The sequence below is a fragment of the Tauraco erythrolophus genome, chromosome 5 (genome assembly GCF_009769465.1).
Source record: "Tauraco erythrolophus isolate bTauEry1 chromosome 5, bTauEry1.pri, whole genome shotgun sequence".
Taxonomy (NCBI): domain Eukaryota; kingdom Metazoa; phylum Chordata; class Aves; order Musophagiformes; family Musophagidae; genus Tauraco; species Tauraco erythrolophus.
In genome coordinates, this window is record NC_141469.1 from 64,242,183 (window position 1) to 64,266,743 (window position 24,561).

At 40.2% G+C, this 24,561-nt stretch overlaps 1 protein-coding gene across 3 annotated transcripts in view; it reads right to left on the reverse strand.

The window, feature by feature from the left end:
- Nucleotides 1-1,975: 1,975 nt before the first annotated feature.
- CLCN3 (Cl-/H+ antiporter 3) overlaps nucleotides 1,976-24,561 on the reverse strand; it is a 77,386-nt gene continuing 54,800 nt past the window's right edge. For 2 of the 3 annotated variants that reach the window (XM_086611288.1, XM_086611289.1), the window contains 9 exons: nucleotides 23,990-24,177; nucleotides 23,187-23,309; nucleotides 21,618-21,824; nucleotides 21,241-21,321; nucleotides 19,522-20,067; nucleotides 13,670-13,856; nucleotides 11,901-12,299; nucleotides 10,008-10,224; nucleotides 4,923-5,059 (listed from right to left, as the gene is read on the reverse strand). In XM_086611288.1, the coding sequence (XP_086467414.1) occupies nucleotides 4,969-5,059; nucleotides 10,008-10,224; nucleotides 11,901-12,299; nucleotides 13,670-13,856; nucleotides 19,522-20,067; nucleotides 21,241-21,321; nucleotides 21,618-21,824; nucleotides 23,187-23,309; nucleotides 23,990-24,177 (2,039 nt within the window). In that variant the 3' untranslated portion in view covers nucleotides 4,923-4,968. Of the gene's footprint in view, nucleotides 5,060-7,901; nucleotides 7,937-9,502; nucleotides 9,544-10,007; nucleotides 10,225-11,900; nucleotides 12,300-13,669; nucleotides 13,857-19,521; nucleotides 20,068-21,240; nucleotides 21,322-21,617; nucleotides 21,825-23,186; nucleotides 23,310-23,989; nucleotides 24,178-24,561 lie in introns of all 3 variants that reach the window. The other variant, XM_086611287.1, reaches the window with a different exon arrangement.

A 24,561-nucleotide genomic window follows, 5' to 3' on the forward strand; every position in this document is an offset into this window, starting at 1 on the left:
GCGGAAGTGACGCTGGGGGAGGGGCCGAGTCAGGTGGGGCGGGGCCACGCCCCCGGCGGGGGCGGGGGCGGTGCGCGGTCACGTGAAGGCGGGGCGGGGGCTCGGGGTGCAGCGCGGCTGGTGGGCCCCGGTCAGGGCCGGGTCTCGGCGCTTCCCTGCTCCCGGCACTCGCTCCCGCGCAGCAGGAACAGCCGAAGTGCAGCGCCCAGGTTGTTGCCGGCTCTGTCCTCCGCGGCCGCAGGCAGCCTCGCGCTGGTGTGTGCTCCTGCGCTGCGCACTGCAGCGAAGCACAGAGGAGGGGGGTTACTATTTCACATTGCGTAAGGAATACACACGCACTGGAGAAGCGATTTCAGTCATGGACTTCCACTGTAGCTCAGTCGCAACCAGCCTCTCGCTTATGCCTGCCAAACTCCGCTTCCTTGCTCTTGGTGATTCTTACGGGCATTGTGCGTTTCCTCAACTCTGTCCCACCACACAGGTAAAAAATGAAAGTACAACACTTCATTAGTGTTGCAACAAAGTACTAAATCTGGTTGCGATCTTCTGGATCTAGCTGAATTAACAAGAAACAACAGGATTAAACCCAGCTACCTGACATGGCAAGGTAAACTAGAAATTCCACTGCATGCGTTACCTTACTAGTCAGAGGAAGTCACTCTGTTTTCACTAATCTCTGCTTTTAAAGAGAATCAAAGTGATTCTGTACAAGATGCAAACTGTATTCAGGTTTTTTGGTTCACTGCTCTACTTTGTTGTTACTACGCCTAAGAGTTTATTCTTGGGAAACTGCCTGAACTAACAGTCCAGAAACCAATGCTCTTACCCAACACTCCTGCCCTCCCACAGTGTCTTGACTTCTGCTGTAGCAGCTCACATCACCACCGCCGACTGCTGGGGAAGATGGCAGGCCGCTAGCAAATGCTCAAATCTCAGAGCTGTCCCTCCTTCTTAGCAAGCGACTATACTTCCACGTGTCCCTCCACTGTAAACTAGTAAATAATTCACAACGTAAGTCAGAGTGCTTCAAGCGTGTATCTTGAGGCTTTTAGATGAAAAAGGTATTTTCAGTTCTCAGAATTGCATGCCACATCTACTTCAGTGAATTTGACAACCCCACCCCTTTTTCTCAGCATATAAATGTTCCATTTATTCAAATATAAGCACAAGCATACAGGGATTTTTTTTCACAGGACCAGAATTTTGTTTTATACATTAAAAAACAGGTACTCCCTTGAAAATTCAGTCTCATTCCCCCTTACTTTTTAGGTTCCACGCACAAGAGACCTTCCTATAATTGTTCTGTAAATCATCCAAGCACCAAAGTAGTATTCACCTTTGACATTGTTAATATGAACTTAAATCTGCACAAACAGGGACCTCAGTATGGATTTTCCAGTTTTATCTGTTAAGCTCTCATCGAGAGTGGAAACTGTTGCACCAACTGAAAAAATACTGACGTGCTGTGTCATTAATATACATTATCAAAAGATGTTTAACTTACCATTTTTTTAAACCACAGGTACTACAAATGTACTGTGTAGGAACTATGTAATCCTGGCTTTTAGACAGTAAAAGCATCATCCACTTTTAGTTATTTTAAATCAGGAAGCCAACTATTCTCTTAATTATATAATTAAACAATTTTTAAAATTTTGGAAAAAAAAAAAAAACCACACCAAAAACCAAAACGTAATTGATTGGGTTGATCTGGCTACTGCTTTGTAGCCAAGTACTAGGCAATACAAAGGCTCTTCTCTTCCTAAAATTCATTCTTTTCTTTGCTATCTTCTTACTAGTTTTGTACGTAAAATTCCTAATTCCTTAATTTTCTCTCAGGGAAAACAAATACAAAAATCGACACAAAAATACTGTTTGTGAAAACATGACAGAACAACAAATGGTCATACAGAAGTTTTTAATGTTTGATTAAATCATCACAGTAATCAGAATTTTTACTGTAATGATATGCAGCTCTACCACACTATTATAAATAAAAACATTAAGATCAATATTAAATACAGCTCTAGGCGACATCACAGATTAACAAATAATGCATTCTTCATAAACCAGTAATTGAATGTTTTTCTTTAAAAAAAGAAAAAAAAAAAACAAAACGCTGACACTTTCCCCCTCCCATCCACCACATTTTTTTTTTTTTTTTTTTCAAATTAGTAACTTGAGTAAGGCGCTGGAAGTTTTATGTTAGAAGATTTTTGTTGCACTGCACAGGCACACATACTTTGTTATTGGAACCTCTAATGTATGTTTACCAGAAGACATTTTAATGTCAACAGGGAAAGCTTAGCAGGGAAGAAGAGCAGAGAGAGATGCACACTTTATGTGCAGCACTCGGGATCCATACTGAAATCATGAAAGACAGCAGGGGTGTGAACTGTATTTTAATTCAGACAGCAGAGTCTGTAAAATCAGGTGTGAGTTAATCCAGCACACACAGCAGTGTTCTATGAGAACATCAGAAACAGCAGAGGTTTCAAACTGATTCAAAGCCATTTTTATACACGTAGTGTGTTTATATTCTTCCACTGTAGAAAAAAAAAAATAGACAACAGAAATCAGCATCACAGACAACTTCCAGAGCTGCCTTCCATAAATGGGTCAAATCCTGCTCTTTGTCAAGTTTCTTCTGTACTTTCTTCAGGCTTACGCAATGCAAAGGAACAAATTTTGACACACTAGCACTGACTTCACATGGAAGAACACAGCTAGTTGCTGCATAACTCCCATCTTCACACAGCCTGATTCCCTGTTTCAATTTCAAACCTGTTCTTAATACAGGGGCTGATCACCAAGAGCCCACTGGCCCCTTTCACTTTCTACTGGTTCCAGTTGCTGCAAAGGATGAGATGAAGAGATGTAGATGGCAGTTTTATACTCAGAAGAAAATCAGTAAAAATTCAGCCAAGCACTTAAGCACAGGCATTATTCCGGAGCTTGCCAAAAGTACCAGAGTTTCGTTTCAGTATGTTATTGTACTGAAGCTAAGGTCATACTGAGTACTTTGCGAATAAAGACGTTCGAGGTAACTGTGATGAATGCCTCCAAGATTCCTACATTCTTATTTTAGACTTTTACCGTTTAGATTTCTGCAGTCTGATGGGCATAATTGTTAAAAGAAGGAAATTTTATCTAACTCCGTAATATAAAGCATGATTTTTTGTTAGCTAGATTTCTTAATTTCTTTTCTCCCAACTTGAGACTTAAAGCATATTGCCTTTTTTCCTCTGCATGTGTTTGTAGCAGTGGTGGTTTGATAAAATGAATATGAAACAAATTAACCTAGTGACTGAAAAAAAGAAAGTAAATAAGTCAGGAATCTGTCAGCTCACCTGACTAATACATGTGTTGCTGCTGAACTTTAAAGTCCTGCCAAAGTTTCAAGTAGTGGATTTGATTCTGCCCTGCTGCTCATCTTCTGTGGCTACGTAACATCTACACCTCTACATACTTGGGGAAAAAAAAAAGTCAAAAGCCATCTAATCATTATAGTTGCTTTCTTCCTAGTACTTTTAAAACCCTGCAGTTTTTTTTAAATAAAATTTTAATATTACTGTTCCAGTTATCTGCTAGTAAAGGAAACAGGAAATCTCAAGGTAACGGCAGTGAAAGTTACATCTGAAAATAAACCTATACGCATGTTGGATCACAAAGAAACCATTTTGTTTAAACCCTTCATCTAGTTGTAAACATTTGCTAATCCTCCATTACTTGCAGAGGATTATGAATTATTCTATAAAATCACATTAAAAAGGTAATTAGTTATGTGAGATATTAACGGATTCATATTTAATAGATTTTTTAATCCATACAAATATAAATAAAGAATGGTAAAACTTCAAGAAAAATAATATACATTTAGTGCAAGTTATGAGTTACATTTCTTCCTACCATGTCAGCAGTGGAACGTCTTTTGTGGAGAAGAAAAACTAAAAAAATGACCATTCTGAAATTTTACACGGGGGGGAAAAAAGAGATCTCCAGTGTTGTAGCATGCAATTTTTACCAGATACACATATACAGAATTGTTCCAGCTCTTAACTAGTAGAACAGCAGTATTTTTCCTTATACTGCACAACATTGGTATATATCATAGTGTTTTCAATAATACAAAAATTGCATAAGACCAGGTCACATTATTGATATTTTCTGCAGCAAAACCAGTATTTCTCTTTGAAACGCTGGTTTCATCTGGTTTTAATTCTTCTCATCTCACGACAGCACGTGGGCTGAAAGAAGTCTCGCATGGCTCTTGCACGGCACTACCTGTTCAATCTGTTTTTGTCGCAGTGGATCTGTACTGCCCCAGGCGTCTCACCATGTACAAACTCATCACATGTTTAATGGCACAAGAAAAACCTCCCTTCTTGTGATCAAACCTCAGTAACTCACAGTACATCTCAATATGAGAAACAACTGCTTCAAAAGGGCACACCAATTTTAAAGAGGCTTTGTTACGGCTCAGGAGAGAGAGAAATAAAGCTCTTCTGGAATGTAGAAAGGTGACGTGTAATAATTATACGTTTCATGAGTTAACACAACAGTTTTCAATGGTAAAAAGGGCAAGACCTGTCAGTCTCTGTAAGATGGCTCAATTCAGAACGATCCCTCCAGAAACAGGGACTAATAACACCCCTCTTCACTGCTGAAGTACCAGGCTGGGGCTGGAGAATTGCGCCACCTCGCACGGCTCACCCACTGCACTATCATGGCAGACCTGACGCCTCGGGACGCATCCAGTGCAGGACAGCAGCTCTCCCTTCCCACGCTCCCATCAGCCTTCCTCCTCGCCACACATTCCCCCAGACCAACTCCTGATTTCCAGCAGCACTGTTAGGCAAAAACCCAGCTCTCGTCTCTGATTTTAGGAGTATCTCCCGGACTAAAGTGTTGTGCTATTCAACAAATGAACCTCCTCTTCCGTTTCCTCTCTCTCCTCAGCTATGGGTTTCAGTTGAACATTATTGAGGCGGGGTCTTGGTTTGCCGTCTGGGCCATATGACGGAGGATATCTTTTTTTGTTATAATGCCAAGGAGGCGCCTGAAAAGGATAAATGGAAGATCGGTATTAATCCAAGCAGGAAAATAATTAAGCAGAACAAATCTGTAGCCAAGTCCTTTTTGTTGACAGGAATAGAGCAAAAGTAAACCAGCCCGATTTTCTTATTCAAACAAGAACATTTTATTCATCAAAATATTGAGGAACCATCGGTTTGTTAAAAGACAGCAATGCTGAGACACCACATCAGATGGTCTCTGACAGCTGTAGTCCATTTTAATGAAATACAAGTGGTACAAGTAGAGCCCATGACAATTTTTATTTAACTTTTTGCTTCTACAAAAATGAAATTTTGAGTAGCGTATGCCAACAAAAAAGTAACGAAGAGGGACAAAGAAAAAAGAGGTATGAAAAAGAAGTGATATTGATCCCATTTCGTAAGGGAAGCATGTTCCAACCTAGCCATCAGAAGTGACGTACTGCTTGATGGCCCAAAATCCTAATAGCAAATCAACTCCCCTCCATTTTTAAACCGTAAGGATCCTTCCAGTCTGAGGCACTGGCTCAGGCTGAACGTATTCATAGGAGCACACTGTATTGGCCACGAAACGTCTGTAAAAGGAGCAATAGTTAACTAGTTTTTGGAGTTCACAGCTTTAGAAAATAAACTGTGAACAACAGAAGAAGGTTTTAAGTTTCCAATTTAGATACTGTGCTCTTATGACGGGGTCTTCATGGCTTTTAAAATTGTAACTGCAAAATATCAAAAAGGGTGAGACTGTCCAAAAGGATAATATCACAGGAGAAGCAAAGAGCAGAATGAATGAGCTGCTGCCCTTGTTATTCTGGTTAGTACATTTTGTTTTGTCTTATTAAAGGACGCATGAAATACTTGTGAAATATTAGCATAAAATGAGAACATAATTAGCATGTTTTGCACATAAGCAGCTAAACTTGGTGGGTACGTTTAGTAGAGATGTAACTAGCAACCCATGTCCAAATTAAGACAAAGTCTACCTTCTATCTAAGGTTAGTTCACAACATCATGGTTAAAACGATATCTAGATTCTGAAGTCAACAGTCAACATAGTAGTGTGCCACTTAGTGGCTTAAGATACGACGGAACATTTTACAAAGGAGGACATTAATTGCTGTAGGTAACAGCACCAGAATCACAGGACTTCACATAAAATCACAGGATTTTTCTAAAAATAAGAATACTTTTTAAAAGTCCCATTGATAAAGGTAGATTACAGGGAAGATCTAATGCTGCAATACATTAAAAACATGCTTGGCTTCGCTTCTCAAAAGTTGTGATACTTTGCTATTTAACAGCTATTTAAAGCTGTCCAGATCAGAGGAAGGAATTGGCACGTATTAAAATCTTAGTTTGCATTAGGTAGGCAAAAAGTATTCCCAGCTGCGTGCCTTCCCACCTGGGGAAATCAGCAGATCACGAGATGGATCTGTGTAATCTCAAGAACAAAAATATCAGGAAGTCTATTGTTTAGTTTACTTCAATGTTGTGACTAACAGTATGTCCGTCTTAACAGCTTAATTTCTACAAAAGGATTTTGCATATTTTTTTTATAGTTTAATACAAATCTTTAGCATAGGATGATTTAATTGTTCAGCCGATGTCATAAAAGCCCTGAACAGTTCACAAGTTTCATGCTTCCTGACTTCTAATGTGTCTAATTATGAGATCTGATATATCTAATTTTCTGATAGTTTTCCTGGACCTCAGTAAAGCCTTTGATACAGTTTCTCATAGTGTTCTGGTGGAGAAACTGGTAACTGCTGGCCTGGATAGGCACACCCTCCTTTGGGTTAAAAACTGGCTGGATGGCCGGGCCCAAAGAGTGGTGGTAAATGGGGCTAAATCCGGCTGGAGGCCGGTCACCAGTGGGGTTCCCCAGGGCTCAGTGCTGGGTCCAGTTCTGTTTAACATCTTTATCAATGACCTGGATGAGGGGATTGAATGTACCCTCAGTAAATTTGCGGACGACACCAAGCTGGGAGGCTGTGTTGATCTGCTTGAGGGTAGGGAGGCCCTTCAGAGGGATTTGAACAGACTGGATCGTTGGGCTGAGGCCAATAGCATGAGCTTTAATAAGGCCAAGTGCAGAGTCCTTCACTTGGGGTATAAAAACCCCAAGCATCGCTATAGGCTCGGGGAGGAGTGGCTGGAGAGCTGCCTGGCGGAAAAGGACCTGGGGGTGTTGGTTGACTACCGGCTTGATATGAGCCAGCAGTGTGCCCAGGTGGCCAAAAAGGCCAATGGGATACTGGCGTGTATCAAGAATAATGTGACCAGCAGGAGCAGGGAGGTGATCCTGCCCCTGTACTCGGCACTGGTGAGGCCGCACCTGGAATATTGTGTCCAGTTTTGGGCCCCTCGCTTTAAGAGAGATATTGAGCTCCTGGAGCGAGTCCAAAGAAGGGCGACTAAACTGATCAAGGGGCTGGAAAATAAAACTTATGAGGAGCGGCTGAGGGAGTTGGGGCTGTTTAGCCTGGAGAAGAGGAGGCTGAGGGGAGACCTGATTACGGCCTATAAATACTTGAGAAAATATGGTGGGGAGTTAGGGGAAGGGCTCTTTACATTAGTGATGGGAGATAGAACAAGAGGAAATGGGCATAAGCTTAGTCAGGGGAGATTCAGGTTGGATGTTAGGAAGTATTTCTTCTCTGAAAGGGTTGTCAGCCACTGGAATAGGCTGCCCAGGGAAGTGGTTGAGTCCCCATCCCTGGATGTGTTTAAGAATAGGGTGGATGAGCTACTTGAGGATATGGTTTAATGGGGATTAGGGATGGTTGGACTCGATGATCTCTAAGGTCTTTTCCAACCTAGAAATCTATGAATCTATGAATCTATAATCACCAAGGGTTCGACGTGCTGCTTTAGTTGCTCGAGATCAACCACCCCAGAGCAGTACATTCTCATCTCAAGTACACGTCAGGGAAGCATACTTCATCCCTTCTCCCCAAATTCACATCTCTTCAGGTTTTAGAAGCACTGAAACTAAGATCGACTTTATTTCCTTTGTTTAATAGCTATTTCTCCTCACACATACAGATAATATTCTAACAAGCCACAGTAGATGAACACAGTAATAACTGTGTTAACTCACAGTAGTTGAGGTTTGAAGCTGCACTATAGAGCAGGGTTATCTGGTGTCCCTAGAAACAGATAAATTCAGACAAATTCTCATTCATGACAGTATAAGCACCTCCCTGGAATGGATAGTCTGGTACAAATTAGGAAGTGAGGCTAAGTCTATATATTCTCTATGTTTGTCATCAGCACCAATTTCTGCACAGTTCCTATTCCCATCTGGATTGGAACCAGTAAGTTGATGTGTGTCTTTATGTGGGTATATTCAATCTGCAGGAAATTTGCCAAAAATATAGAGCAGTCCTTGATGTCCACACGGCTGTATGCCATGGCTGAATGCCACTACTACTAGTATTTACTATCTGATCTTGTTGTAATGGACAGTGTGCTCACGGAACATCACAAGCTTGTAAGTTGCACTAGGACAACAAATATGAATGTTAGAAAACAGTGAATTACTAAAATCACCCATACTTGCTGCTACTTTACAATAAACTAGTTAGAAATTTATAGTAGTTTGACATAGCTTTGCACAATTAAGCCTTCATTAGAGTCGATTTTAACATCGTCACTGTTTCAGCACTCGACCACAACAGAAACTAAGAATAGTAAATATTCTTAATTGAAGTTTTATGAATTCAAATTTCCATCCCCAAAACAAGAATAATTGCATGCCTGCACTGACTTCTAAGCATCAGATTATGATGTCCTTTCCCCAGAGACAGGTTTTTAAAGTCATTTATGCTTCTGAAAACATGCACTCGCCATTCAATACAGGGATGCATTGAAGAAAAACAAAAAGCAGGAGAACATTTAAAATAAATTTGTTTTAAAATACATCTGAAAAAATAAACATGGAAACCAATGTGGTATTTAAGTATTTGCCACTCATAGCAGCAGTCCTTTTGCCCACAGCAGAACCAAGTCCCACCCATATTTCAGGTTTCCTGGGTTTGTCCCATGCACATCAATCCTAAGTAACGTGGATTAGCAGACAATGTTTCACTCCTCGGGTGCCTTAAAAGACATGCTAAAGAGAAGGCAAGATATTATGGCAGGAGCTGCAATGTTGTGTGCCAAGCGTTCAATGCAAGAGATACAGGAAAGCAGAATGTTAAAGGAACAGCTACACAGAAAAGGATCATGTGAAAAAAAGGAGTAGTTTAGGTAAGAGGCAATTAAAATGAACATTTATGTTTCCATGTCTAGGGCTGATTTATTCAGTGGGTAATCACATGACAACACCTTACAGTCTCATTTACAAACATTCTAAATCTTAAAATTACTTTCTGGAAATATTTTGAACTGTAGAAACAAAGGCTGCAGATTGAAGTCCCAGAACTAGTAGCAATTATTTAGTTGTTAGTATTCCAAAAACAAGAGCTTGGTGGTAATCACCACCACTAAACTCCCGAAGAGGAGAGACTGGATCATTTTCCCCCTTACTTTGTATGAACCCAAATATTGTGGATGTTCAAGAGCTGCTACACTGCACATCGCAGTAGATACATAAGAATGAGGAAACACAGGCTGCGCACCACACAAGACTAAATTTCTGCAAGACAAGGTGCGTCTCCTCCACGTGCAAGTTGCACACACGAAACTTCCCGAACGAGCGCTATTTTTTAAAAGAACATCTTAAAATGACTGAAATCGCCCACCTGCTCACTTGAATATAAGGGAGGAGTAAGAATTTGAGAGGTGTCACAGCACAGCACACCTTTTTAATGGTCAGTGTCCTCAGCTGCAATATCAAATTTATGGGTTCAAATATCATGGTCCAGAAACGTATCCTGGTTTAAATACTCTGATCCTGGAAGTGAAAATTACTGTATCTAACAAAATGAAGAGCATTGCTGCCACTTTACTCACCCATTGTGTGTTACAAGGCACTGCCTCAGACCCAGCTTCCGGAAAATATCCACCACAATTTCCATTGGTGTGTGGTCTGTCACGGTGAAAGGGCTCATATCAAGTATGCTTCTAAGCTTCAAAGGTCGAGGGCTTTCTGCTGGAAGCGATGGGGTATGCTGGGCAAAACAGACCCTGGAACTGCCAACAATCCCTTCCTGCTTCTTCCTAGCACTTTCTTTAAGAAAAAGAGGGGGCGGGGAACAGCAGAAGAGGAAGAATTTACATTCTTGGAATAAAATAATTTAGTGCAAACAGACAGATCAATCAACACTACCAGACTTGGATGTTATCCTCTAGATACTGATATTCTTATATATGCTATTTTGATGTCTTTCCATAGCCACTGCTTTATCCTTAGGAGGTGTTTGTGCTGGAATCACAAAAGCCATGTACCATACAGCTTTAGTCATTCCCCAGCTACTACCTTTCTCACTCCACTATAAAAGTGCAGAAAGACTTAAAAAATAACATGCAGGAAGCACATAGACGGCCTCTGAAGAAACTGTCAAGGGGAAAGCCAATCTCAATTGACAGCTCCCCTGTCATGATTCCAACGGCTGTAATTATTGTTGGTTTGAGACCAATGAACTCAGTTCTGATCATTCTGAAAACGTCATCTTCTTGTTTATAATGAATTTATTTAGCTTTTGTGACCTAGATCATCTTCATGTCTTCATCACCTTGGCGACAACAGCATCCCTCTCTGTACCCCGAAGTATTTCACACAAGACTCTCTTAATTCAGCCAAAATCCAAGACTAAGCAACTTGCAGTGTGCAATCTCAGCAGCTGAAATGAGTCTTACCTGTGAAAGTGTGTTATTAGAATAATGTTCTTCTATTCCCTTATTTATTCTTAAGTAAATGCAAACTTAAACCAGTATGATGTCTATAATAATTTCCAAGTTTTGGACATTCCTATACATCCTACATAATGTAAAACAGTAGTATACACAGTATTAAGATCACAGGCAAAGGTTTTACTGAAGTAAACAGTGTTCTGTTCACAAAACATTTTTTTCAAAGTTTCAGGAGACTTTTGTGTCTCTTTCTCATATATCTTTGTTAAAGAGCTACTTGTCAACGTACAATCTTATGAATTATGAAAAAAAAAAAAATTAGTTTAAGATGCAACTTCCGTCACTGATTTCATGCATCAAATGTTACAGTTTGGTAACATTTTCTTACATAACAATTATTTTTTTTCCTTTGGTTATGCTACTATCCTCAAAATCCACAGAATTTTTCTTGTCAGTGCACAAAGCATTGTCACAAGTATCACACGGGTTCTAATACTCGCGCAGAGAAAGGAGAGCCCAAACAGGGTTTATGTGCCCAGAACTAAATTTCCCATTACACAAATTGAAAAACAGAAACCTAAAATCATTAGTATTTCGCTTATCTCTCCATAACACAACCTTAGCTGTTACAACAACAGTAAATAACATACTGCCAGAGAGAAGTACGATATACATTTAAATCTAAAAATTACTTGGACAGTAATTGTCACAGAATCCTGCTGTTCTAAGATGAGAATTACTCAATTTTGATGAAGAATGTTAGTGTAGCATCCCCTGAGGAAAAGAGATACTAGCAAAAGCCTCAAAACAAAAATACTGGACCAACTCATGTTTTGGCCTACTTCAGTACGGAGTTTTTATGACAGAGAGATTAACGTTTTCTCCATTTCAGAGCCTGCTAGTGAAGATAATGATATACTTCAGTAAAGGAAGAGACCGCCTGTGCGAGGTACCTGAACCTGAAACAAGTCTAGAAACAGAGTAAATTCTGTTTTAAGCTGTAAAATCATTCACATTGGCATATAAAATCATGCAATACTGGAAGATAATTACCTATTGCAATAGTTAAATCTCTTCTTAGAGCAAAGCCCACTAGTCTCTGCGATTCTTTTGACATAATAACAGGAAAACCATTATAGCTGGTTTCGTTGATCAGGTTTTCTATGTCTTCGACTGTCATATTATCCTGCGTTAGAACTGCTAAAGGTGGATCGCTTCTTCGAGGTCTCATAACGTCAGCAGCCAGTGTTGTGTGAGTAAATTCTTCCTTTGCATCCAAGAAAGGGTATCCATTCAGTCGGATGTGCGCCTCATAGATGCCTTCCCTACCAAAGGCATCTCCTACCCACTTACTAGTCATGACTGCAGCCATTAGGGGCACAATATATTCCAGCCCTCCTGTTAGCTCAAAGACAATAACTACCAGGGACACAGTCATCCTTGTCACACCACCTGCAAGAAAAAGGGCAGCCAGTAATGTTCCAGTATCAGATAATAATGAATTTTGAATTTCCTGCCTTCCTGTTGAGAACTACAAACGCAACTTTGTCATTAAAGGTCATCTGACAAACATCACTCTGTATAATACAAACAGAAGCAGATGGGAAAAACGAACACAAAACTTTTCGAAGTAAAAAAGAGAGCTTTAGGGGAAATTCCTAGAAAGTGAGAGAATAAAGGGATTTGAAAAATATGTGCAGTTATTTCATGTAAACTAAGAATAAAACTATGTATTTTTCCACACCACATCTAGGTTAAAAATACTGTGAAATGCAAGGAAACCCAGTAAGATAAGAATTTGGAAAAAGAATGGAACTAATGAAGGGAACTTAACAGGTAGCAAGTAATTCAACAGCTATGTTGTCCAATGGATTAGGAGTTTAATGCTGTTGCTGAATCATAAAAGCTAAAGAGAATTCTTAGCTGATGAAAAGAAATCTTTCTTGGGCAACGGGAGAAGGCAGGGATTATACTTCTCTTTTGTTAGGGTTCAAGATGTTTTTTCTGCCAAGGTTTCTGATGCCCTGTCTTCATTCAATACAAGAATACGTCTTTCTTTCAATGCATTCAAAAGTGATTCAAGTTGAAATATTAAAAAACAAAACCTCTCCAAAACCTAAATTTGTGCCACTAGTTTATTTGATCGCTCAAATGCGCTTTTCTTTAAGGAAAAGGTCTACTTTTTAAACAATCTGTATTAATAGCTTTTAAATTTAATTTCTAAGGCAACAAAGTTACAAGCTAGGACAAGACAAGGCCTTCAAAAAACCTCTCCTAGTTCAGGTGCCCAACTTAAGCCTCTTTCCATGAAGCTGATTTTCAACAGTTCGTAAATCAGACTTGTTAAAAATACGTCAAGCCAGACTCCCCAAATCATCAGACACTTCTAAAAGTTTTGTTTGGATTATGAATTTTGAGAACATTTTTGCAACTCATGTAAACGCGGCGGCTGATCGCATCACCTCCTTTTAATAACTTCACCAGTACCTGACTCCGCAAATCCTCTACTTCATACATCTCAAGAAACTGATTTTTCTGACTGATGTCATAATGACACCTCTTGATACCAAAAAGAGAACGCAAACCCTCCTATTAAAATTGTTCTTTTTCTCACCATGTAGTCAATTTAAATTTCACGTTATTCCTCAGATCACAAGGATCTGATGGTCTTGTGTAGAGATGTGAATGTATTATTCTAAAGAGAGAGAAGTCCACATGAAAAGGTGTTCGAAAACTGCACGTTTTTATCTCCATTTTTAATCATTGTTTTGGCAACATACAAGAAAATCAGACACTTATTTACTTTGTCATATTTTAGTTACCTAAGCACGCAGCAGCACCAACCATGGCATAAAGACCAGGTGTAATACAGTCAGCTCCAACTTCACACCATTCCTTGAATATGAACCAGTCATGATGGTAGTAAGCCAGCTGCTCCACTGCAATCCCGACTATCCTTCCTGCTATTGCTCCAATTGCCATACTAGGTATGAACAACCCAGATGGAACCTGCAACAAAACCAGAAAGACTGCTGTCATGCTGATGAGAACATACCTCATGCATCTTTTTACAAGTAATTTTATTTTTTCTTTGCCAAAAGAGATGCAAATTGCCAGGTTAAAAACGCGTGAATTGACCTTGCAAGGTTAGCAGAACTTAACACAAGGCTATTGGTACCTCTGATCAACCTGGTTAGCTGAATCCATTTAGTGAGCACGTTTGTTTATATTTTACTGTATTTTAGAGCAAGTCTGTCACCAATAGAGGACCACAAACTAGACTCGCAGTGCCAACAGCACAATTCTTACCATATGTGTGTTCAACACGAGCTGCGCTACTAGTACTGAAAAGTCTTCCTTAATATTTCCCATCTCTCTCACTACTTCATGTTCCTCTCAGTCCACATTCACTTGCTAAATAAGCTTAGTACATAGGATTACTTCCCAAACTGCTTCTTAACACTCCTAAAAATTAGATGGCCAACTAACTAGGTGATTTTTAAAAGAAATTTTGTCCACTATATTGCAGTTTTCCACAAAAAGTATTGTACATAGAATGCTAAATACACAGAGGAAAAGGCAGGACAACTCCCATAGCAAAAAGTTAAAACACACTACTGTTAAAAAAAGTTCCTACTGTGCAAGGCTTGCTTTTTTCAGCAGCTTCATAAGAAGTGAAGGTTCATCTGAGAAACTGCTGTTGTGTATCTTTTCTCCTCATGAAGCTAATATTCTATCCAAAAAACATACTGGTGTCTAAATGTCTCATTAAACTGGAAATGCCTGCTGCTTCTCCTCACAGTAGCTGTTAGTATCAAAATATCTTTTATTATTAACTACTTTATTATTAACTATTAACTTAATAGGAGTTAGAAGTGTGTGCGTGCCTGTTGGAATATGATCTTATTGGCATCATGGAGACGTGGTGGGATGAATCCTGTGACTGGAGTGTCAGAATAGAAGGGTACAGGCTCTTTAGGAAGGATAGTCAGGGGAGAAGAGGAGGAGGGGTTGCCCTCTATGTCAAAGACCAGCTAGAGTGCACGGAGCTGCACCTGGGGACGGATGAGGTGCCAACTGAGAGCTTATGGGTCAGGATTAAAGAGAGAGCAGGGACAGGGGACATAGTAGTGGGGGTCTGCTACAGACCACCTGACCAGGAGGACCGGGTGGATAAGGCCCTCTACAGACAGATAGGAGCTGCCTCACGTTCATGAGCCCTGGTCCTCATGGGGGACTTCAACCACCCCGATATCTGTTGGAGGGACAACACAGCAGGCCATAGGTAATCCAGGAGGTTCCTGGAATGCATGGATGATAACTTCCTTCTCCAAGTGGTAGAGGAACCAACGAGGAGAGGTGCTTTGCTAGACCTTGTTCTCACCAACAAAGAAGGGCTAGTGGGGAACGTGACGCTCAAGGACAGCATTGGCTGCAGTGATCATAAAATGGTGGAATTCGAGATTCTTAGGGAAGCAAGGAGGGTGCACAGCAAGCTCACTACCCTGGCTTTCAGGAGAGCAGACTTTGGCCTCTTCAGGCATCTCCTCATTAGAGTACAATGGGATGAAGCCCTGGAGGGAAGAGGGGCCCAAGAAAGCTGGGTAATATTCAAGGATCACCTCCTCCAAACTCAGGAGCGGTGCATCCCAACAAAGAGAAAGTCAGGTAGGAACACCAGGAGGCCTGCATGAATGAACAAGGAGCTCCTGGACCAACTCGGACAGAAAAAGAAGGCCTACAGAGAGTGGAAGCAAGGACAGGTAGCCCGGGAAGAATACAGAGCGATTGTCCGAGCAACCAGAGATCAGGTTAGGAAAGCTAAAGCCCTGATAGAGTTAAATCTGGCCAGGGACATCAAGGGCACCAAGAAAAACTTCTAGAGATATGTCAGTGATAAAAAGGGATCTAGGGAAAATGCAGGCCCTCTCCAGAAGGAAACAGGGGACCTGCCTACCCGGGATATGGAGAAGGCTGAGGTACTCAATGACTTCTTTGCCTCAGTCTTCACTGGCAAGAGCTCCAGCTGCACAGCCCAAGTCACAGAAGGCAAAGGCAGGGACTGGGAGAATGAAGAACCACCCACTGTAGCAAAATATAAGGTTTGAGACCATCTAAAGAACCTGAAGGTGGACAAGTCCATGGGACCTGATGAGGTGCACCCGAAGGTCCTGAGGGAACTGGCGGATGAAGTTGCTAAGCTGCTATGCATCATATTTCAGAAGTCGTGGCAATCTGGTGAGGTTCCCAATGACTGGAAAAGGGGAAACATAGCCCCCATTTTTAAAAAGGGGAAAAAAGAAGACCCAGGGGACTCCAGGCCAGTCAGTCTCACCTCTGTGCCTGGCAAGATCATGGAGCAGATCCTCCTGGCAACTATGCTAAGGCACACAGAAAATAAAGGAGGTGATTGGTGACAGCCAACATGGCTTCACTAAGGGCAAATCCTGCCTGACTAATTTGGTGGCCTTCTATGATGAGGTTACAGCATTGATGGACAGGGGGAGAGCAACTGACATTGTCTACCTGGACTTGTCCAAAGCATTTGATACTGTCCCACACGACATCCTCATCTCTAAACTGGAAAGACATGGTTTTGATAGATGGACCACTCGGTGGATAAGGAATTGGCTGGATGGTCGCACTCAAAGAGTTGTGGTCAACGGTTCAATGTCCACGTGGAGGCCAGTGACAAGTGGTGTTCCTCAGGGGTCAGTACTGGGAACAGGGCTATTTAACATCTTTGTTGGTGACATGGACAGTGGGATCAAGTGCACCCTTAGCAAGTTTGCAGATGACACCAAGTTGTGTGGTGTTGTGGACACGCTGGAGGGAAGGGATGCCATCCAGAGGGACCTTGACAGGCTGGAGAGGTGGGCCTGTGAGAACCTCATGAAGTTCAACAAGGCCAAGTGCAAGGTCCTGCACGTGGGTCGGGGCAATCCCAAGCACAAGTACAGGCTGGGCGGAGAATGGATCGAGAGCAGCCCTGAGGAAAAGGACTTGGGAGTGCTGGTGGATGAGAAGCTCAACATGAGACGGCAATGTGCGCTGGCAACCCAGAAAGCCAACCGTATCCTGGGCAGTATCAAAAGAAGCGTGGCCAGTAGGTTGAGGGAGGTGATTCTGCCCCTCTACTCTGCTCTGGTGAGACCCCACCTGGAATACTGTGTTCAGCTCTGGAGTCCCCAGCACAAGAAGGACATGGAGCTGCTGGAACGAGTCCAGAGGAGGGCCATGAAGATGATCCAAGGGCTGGAGCACCTCTGCTATGAAGACAGGCTGAGAGAGTTGGGGCTGTTCAGCCTGGAGAAGAGAAGGCTCCGGGGTGATCTTATCGCAGCCTTCCAGTACCTGAAGGGGGCCTACAGGAAAGCTGGAGGGCATGTACAAGGGCATGTAGTGACAGGACAAGGGGCAATGGCTTTAAACTGAAAGAGGGGAGATTTAGATTAGAGAGAAGGAAGAAATTCTTCACTCAGAGGTTGGTGAGACACTGGAACAGGTTGCCCAGAGAAGTTGTAGATGCCCCATCTCTGGAAGTGTTCAAGGCCAGGTTGGATGAGGCTTTGGGCAACCTGGTGTAGTGGAGGGTTTCCCTGCCCATGGCAGGGGGGTTGGAACTAGATGATCTTCGAGGTCCCTTCCAACCATAACCAGTCTATGATTCTATGATCTTCTACTGTTACCAAGGTACAGATCTGACATTATAAGTAGTAGAATTTTTACTTTTTGTCTAAAGGCACCTAAACTCGTCAAAGTAACTTCACTAAAAAGTTGCACTCCGGGTGTAACAGGACACATAATTTAATTTTTTCCACTGTACAGCTGTGAAATTTAAGTATTGTGCAATTTCAAACTATAGATTTTGCCATGGAATTCAACAGCTAGTGCAGAACTGTATTTCAGAATCTATTTGCATCATCATCATCATTATTAGTAGTATATCACCAATATTTATGGCTGCAAAGATCATTTCTAACAGACAAATCAAGGACAAACAAACATAGCAAACTTTCTGTTTCAAAGCCAGCAGCATAGATTTTGGTAAATAAGTTTAATAATCTTTCATTCTCACCCTGAATTACCTAATATTTCAGTGTTGTTAGATGTAACTATTCAATACTATCATTTTAGTGTAATATCCAAATTGTGCATTTATACCACTACTGTTATTTCCCACAATTACTCCTATGTCTAAACCCCTTTATAACCATGAAAATTCAATTTTTTTTCTGAAGTGAAATTCTTTCTTGGTGAACAGTTCAATAGCACCCTGAAAAAATAACATGTCTGATGTAAAAGTAATTGAATAAATCTTTGAAATTGCCTTAGGTTCCAGTCTGCTACAGCAGTATGCCACACAAATTCAGACTCCAAATGGAAATTACATCCAAATTGTTTCTGGTCCTTTTTTAACAAAACTTTTTAATGCATCTAGCTCTTTCTCTTCTTTCCATCACGTGTGGATAATGGTTACAAGTCTAACTGTAATGTGATGTTACAGCTGCATCCGTGTGCATAAGCCTCTGAATCATGAGTCACAAAGTAGAGAGGAACCTTCACTGAGAAGTGGCAAGGGAAAAACGTTAGGTTCTACCTTGTCTCAGCTTCCTTCTCCAGTGCATGCCAGCTTAACTCAAGTTATACTACAGAGGAAATAATTTATTCTGTGGCACATATCTCATCTTTGAAAGCAGCAAGGAATCAGGATACGGTGCAACTCTCCACTGTATGGTAGTGCAGATGCATACCAGTCAGGTTCTGAGGCAAAGCTGTAATGCCACCCCAACTGCTCATCATCAGCACTTAGACATAGTAATGAGTCCACTGATAATAAGCAGTACAGTATACGTACAAAAACCTGAAGGAAAACAAACAAACCAACCAACAAAAAACCCAAATCATTGCCATATCAGCTTCCTGGTGATCCCTGCTCATGGCAGTAAGAGCAGCAGGAATCACCTTGCCCCACGGGCAGCAGCTAAGGTGGTAAATCATTAAGAAAACAGCTACAGGTTGGAGAGAAGCTGAAGAGAGCTCCAAAACAGATTTACAGAGTGATCAGGAAAGAAAAAAAAATATATTCTGCTTTGTAATGGAGAAGAAATTCCCACTATGGTCACATGAACAAAGCCCTCTTTCTAGTCATGACATGCAATACTGGAAATTTCAGGAAAGAAATGACCATCGTCTCCCTTTGACAATCTGCAGTAATTACATTTATGTGATAAATGAGAAGAGGGGATTAAAAAAAACCTACGAGCTGTTCAAAAGGTACAATCTTTTCTTCTTCCATGTGACAGGACTAGGGAACCCGAGTGGTTATATTTGAACTCAGCTGAACTCAGCTCTCGGAAATTTTAGAATCATCCTTACTGACGAATCAGGCCCATACAAACAGCCATCCATCCACACAGTTACTGTTCCCTATTCTATTTAGCACGTGTTTCTATTCAGCTGAACAAAGGGCTAGTTTGAATTTAATTAAACTAAATATTGTTTTCTACAAGACTTGCTTATTAATCAACAGTAAAAAAATCTTTTTATAAATGAACTACACAAGAAAAAAAAAATTATATACACAAAGTTGCTAGCTTTGAGAGACGGAAAATGAGAAAGGCAGTAATTCAATGATCACAGCAGATGATGCAGCCACTGCGTTCACACTTACCTTGATACCAAAGGTGAAGACTGTCATGATTATTTTAAATATGAGTGCTAAACACAACTGCCATATAGCTGAATAGACTCCAGTGCCTGCTGGACGGTCAGGAATATCATCTACTATTTTGCTCGCATTCATATCATTTCTGTAGTCACAGAGGGAGGAGGATTCTAACGGCCCACAGTCTGTGAAGAGCTCTTTAATAAGCTCACTGGTGTTTAGCCTTGTATATGGATTAGGAAATGCAATGACAGCTGTTATTGCTGCAACAATAATAACCTCCAGGACAGGATACTTCCCAAATTTCGTAGATTTGCGTCGACGACACCATGCGATGTTTGCCCGGATGAAAAATGCTCCCCAGAGCCCACCAAATACTCCCAGAAGAATAAAAGGAAGCAGTTCAAAAAGGTACCAAGGAGTGTGATATTCCACATAAAAAAGAACTAGGCGGCTATTACCGAAAGGATTGATGGACCTTAAAACAAATGCAGCTACCAAAGCAGCAAAAAACGATCTCCATAAAGTTTTCAGTGGGAAATAGTAACTGACCTGCAAAAGGCAATACATGAGAATTATTAGTGATTCAATTAAAAACACTGGAAAGACTGTTTTATGCACATTATCGGTATCATTCCTATCACCTGGAGGACTGACGCTCCAGCTCATACTGCATTTTTCAAAAGCTCTACAACAATTCGTACTTGTATCAGTTTTAAAGTCAACACCAAAGCAGAAACAACTCTTGCTTTAAGACTGTTAAGAAATAACGCACGGTAACTTACACTTAAAAGCTTCTCTGTTTATAAGTATCTCTTTCTACCATTCGTAAGAACCAGACTGTGTACTAGCTGCTCTCTCAAATTTCCTGCTAATACTGTTTCACCTCCATTCAACCTACACTGAAAGGTTTTTGGCAGACATGTTATTATTATGAAGTATGATTAAAACATAAACAAAAAAAAATCCTCAAAACAGACCATGCAATTTCATACTCAAACACCACATAGCCTGATTTGAATTTCAAGATAGTTTTCTTTTGAGCTTTTATTGAATTTTTTTTGGCAACAAAGGAATTTCTCAAAATTCCCTAATGACATAGCAAAATTATACATTAAATAATATTTTGCTTCCTTTCTTCAGTTCAGAGACTTTTAGTTTTCTTTAAAAATGCAAATGATCTAAATAACGTTCCGATGTATTTTGAAAACAAATAATGAAAAATAATTCAATACAAAACATTTCTTGGAGGAGAGTTTGGTTGCCTTGGAGGTCAGTTTTATAGCACATTTGCCTTTTTAATAACAAATTATGTTTAGCGTCTGAAACTTTAAGAAAAATAATGTTTACAACTTGTTTCATATAACTGTCAGATAGGTTTCTAAAGCCCGAAAAAAAAAGCCCTTTTTTTTTTTTTAAGAATACATTTCTAGAGTGAAAAACTGCTGTATCTCTATCTGTACATAAACTCTAATTATTAACTGACTCAGCCCTTCTCCAGAAAAATATAACTGAGAATAATGCAAAGCTGACACTCATCCAAACAAAAGAAAAAATATCTCTGGAAGTTTGCCAGTAACACGACTCTTGACTTTGAAATGTGGGTCCAAAAATAATAAAAATAATTTCCTTCTTAGGAAAGTCTCTGCAGCTTTAAAGAGATTATTCATGCTAAAAGAGATATTTTTTTTTATATCTATCCTTCAGTGCCATCTCTTGACTTACCTCCTCCAGACTGAAAAGGACTCCACCAATTGGGGCACCAAAGGCTACAGATACTCCTGCTGCTGAGGCAGCTGACAACACCTGGAAAAGAACAACAGTAAGGGTTTGGGTTTTTTGCAGTCTGTGATGTGCTTTGAACACGAAGAACAGAATCTATCATTACAGTTACCAGTTTCTTCTATGTTTCTATCAAGGACACACAGACTTGCTAACAGAAAAGCATCAAGTAAGCGTGTCAGAACGCTCACAAGATGTGGCCAGAGGCCTCAGCAGCCAAGCCTGAGTGCTGCCCAAGAAATGAATATCATATTTTAAACAAATTGGTGTAAATGCATGGATACTCAATACATTCTAGAAATGCTTTTACAAGAACTTACCTCTCTTTTTTTAGCTTCATTTGTGCTGTACTTTGGAAAGAGGTAGGAAAAAATATTCCCACAGCAGCAGGCAACATGTACCAAGGGACCCTCTTTTCCTAAACTCAAACCTGATGCGACAGCCAAGACTAAGGTAATTGTTTTTATCATCAAAGTCCACTTCCCCAAATAACCTCTGATGATGAAGCCACTCAAAATAGTTTTTATCTGGAAGAAAGAAAAAATAATATGTTATTGTATTCTCCTTTTTTCAGAAAATAATTACTTTTACCATTGTAGCTGCGTAACTTCAAAAACAGCCTTTTCAAATGACTACCTTGATCACACTTCAAAACACGTGTTACTCAGGTTGCTACACTGAGTTCATTTGGTTGCTAGAGCCTTTTCCTTTGCAACTTAAACACTGGACAATAACATAAAACAGCATTATCAATTACATTTAGTAGAAAATTAATCTGCAGTAGCTTCTAAGACTGCATTCATTGGTTTACGATGTAAACTATCAAGTGAAAGTCAAAAAACTCCTGAAGGAAAAAAAAAAAACTGAAAAAACTATACCCAAGGTCATCTATTATAGCAATATCCCATTTGCACCCAGTTTACCCCTCTGTTTTCTTCTTATGTTTTACCATCTACATAAAAATTTAACAGTAGATTTCTTAACATAAAAACAGAAAAGATCAGCCTTTTTCCACTAGAAAAGAGGTGCCACTTGCCTCAGGTATTACTTTGCCTAACAGTGTCATATTATTAGTCTGGAAAATAGGCCCATATGTAGGAAACAATATAGTTATCATAGGAAAGGACAATGTGTCTATAAACAGGACATACACAAACCTCTGGGCAGCTGTATCTAGAAAGCAAAGGTTAGCTAAATTTGGAAACCAATTTAGGGAGAAATCTTTTATGGAATAATGGCACAGAACTACTCCAGGTTTACTCAGAGGCAGGATTCATCCTTCGACTTCTACAATACACATACATAAAGAAATATTTACAGAATGACTGGAGAGGTGAGACTGACCAGACTTTGACTTTGGGTTTTTCCCTCCCATTCTGCCTATAGTAGCAGATAACAATTATAAAAAGAATGACTTTTTGAGGATATTACACTCTTTACTTTGTGGCGGCCTGATGGTTCATTCTAGTTGAGACAATTAAAGCCAGTGCAACAAACGATACAAAAGATCAATTGCTCTATCAAAGGATCCCTATTCTGCCGAGGAACCACTGCTCTCTTGTCACCACAGGGAGGGTGAGGATTGCGGAGGGGAGGCTGGGAAATCACTCTTCTGAAATCTACTCTCCTAAGCTCAACGCTTCCTTAAAAAGTAGTCCGGCCAGAAGCATGCAGCAAAACCTACAAACTCAGGAGACTTTCTGAAATTTGAGGTATTTCTCTCAGCAACAACGAGCACAATTATATTATTTCAATTTGAATACTCGTATTAATGCACTTCATCGAAGACACAGGGGGCTCCCTCTTGCCTTCCCCCTGACCCTGTAAGGCAGCAGAAATTTTCACATTAATATGAAACATGTATAACATACATATTAACTAGACCTCACCTCAGGTATCCCCGAGCCACAGGCATAGGGAGCAAACACCTTCACCAGCGAAACTGCTAAGAAAGCAAAGCTCAATGCCCAGAAAATGTACATTATGTAGTTCATTATGTATGAACCGGGACCCTAAAAGTAAAAACAAAACCAAAACCAAATGTCAGAATATACATTTGATGTAAGATCAAAATCACTACTTAAAATAACCCAGAAGTACTCTTGCTGCGAGTACACTTATCACACATTTGGAGGGACGGTAACTATTATGAAGCCAAGAAAGAGTGAGGTCTTATTTGAAAAGTATAAAGTCATGACACCTGCACATGAGCAAAGACTGAGTTATACAAAGTAGAAAATGTTCTAATGCTTCATAATAAAAAGAAAAAATAAACATAGCATAGGGGTTTTTTTTAATAGTTGTTAGCTGCTAAAATCTACCAAATACTGAGTAAATCGTATTTAAAAAGTTTTGTGGTAAAGGAAATAAAACTAATCTATTCTTAGTTATTGGAGAACATCACAAGTTTCGGTTTTATTTTTTTATGTACAGCTATGATCAAGAATAGAAATTCTCATGTTATTAACAATTCTATACTCTCATAACTTCCTTACACCTGCAACAGTCCAAGTCCTCTTGCAGTGCATGAAATGCACATTTGTTACAGTATTAATCAATCCAAATGCTGAAAAACGGAGCAGACAGTACAACCCAAATCCATGTTTAGTGCCTTAACCTTAAGGCCTTTATGTTCCTTCCATGTTCAGTCAAGCTGTTGAGCAAGACCACAAAAGAATGGGTATATACTTACTTCTGCTTGCCCAATTATTAGCTCTGCCCACGTCTTCCACTGCGGACATTTATCTCTCTCTTCAAACGTGGTCTCGTTTGAACCCCAACAACACTGCTCATGGTTGAACCACAACGCACTAAGGCAAATGCCTTCCTTTAAGTCAGTCATCCAGTCAGCAGCAATGTCAATTAATCCTGCCAATGCCCCTGTTGTAGAAACAGTTTGGTATTAATATTCTGGTAAATAATAGGATATACAGCTAAATGAAGAAATGTGCTGGTATTCATTGCTGTAAACTGAAATTACAGAAAACTTAAAGAAACAGACATATAAAATATTACTGGTTTCCAGAACTACAGCCTGTTTGCAATATGGTAAGATTAGTAATTGCTGAAGAATCTAGTACCTTATATAGTTCTCAAATTAAATACTTTTTTTTTCCCCCCCTCTATGCCGCAGTTCTCCAACAGTCCACTGAAACTAAGGAGTTAAGAGTCAAAAGAGGACTGATACGTTTTTTGATGAAAAAGACAACAGACCACCTGACAAAACTACCTTGTCCTGCCTCAAAGAACTCATGTGCTAGTCTA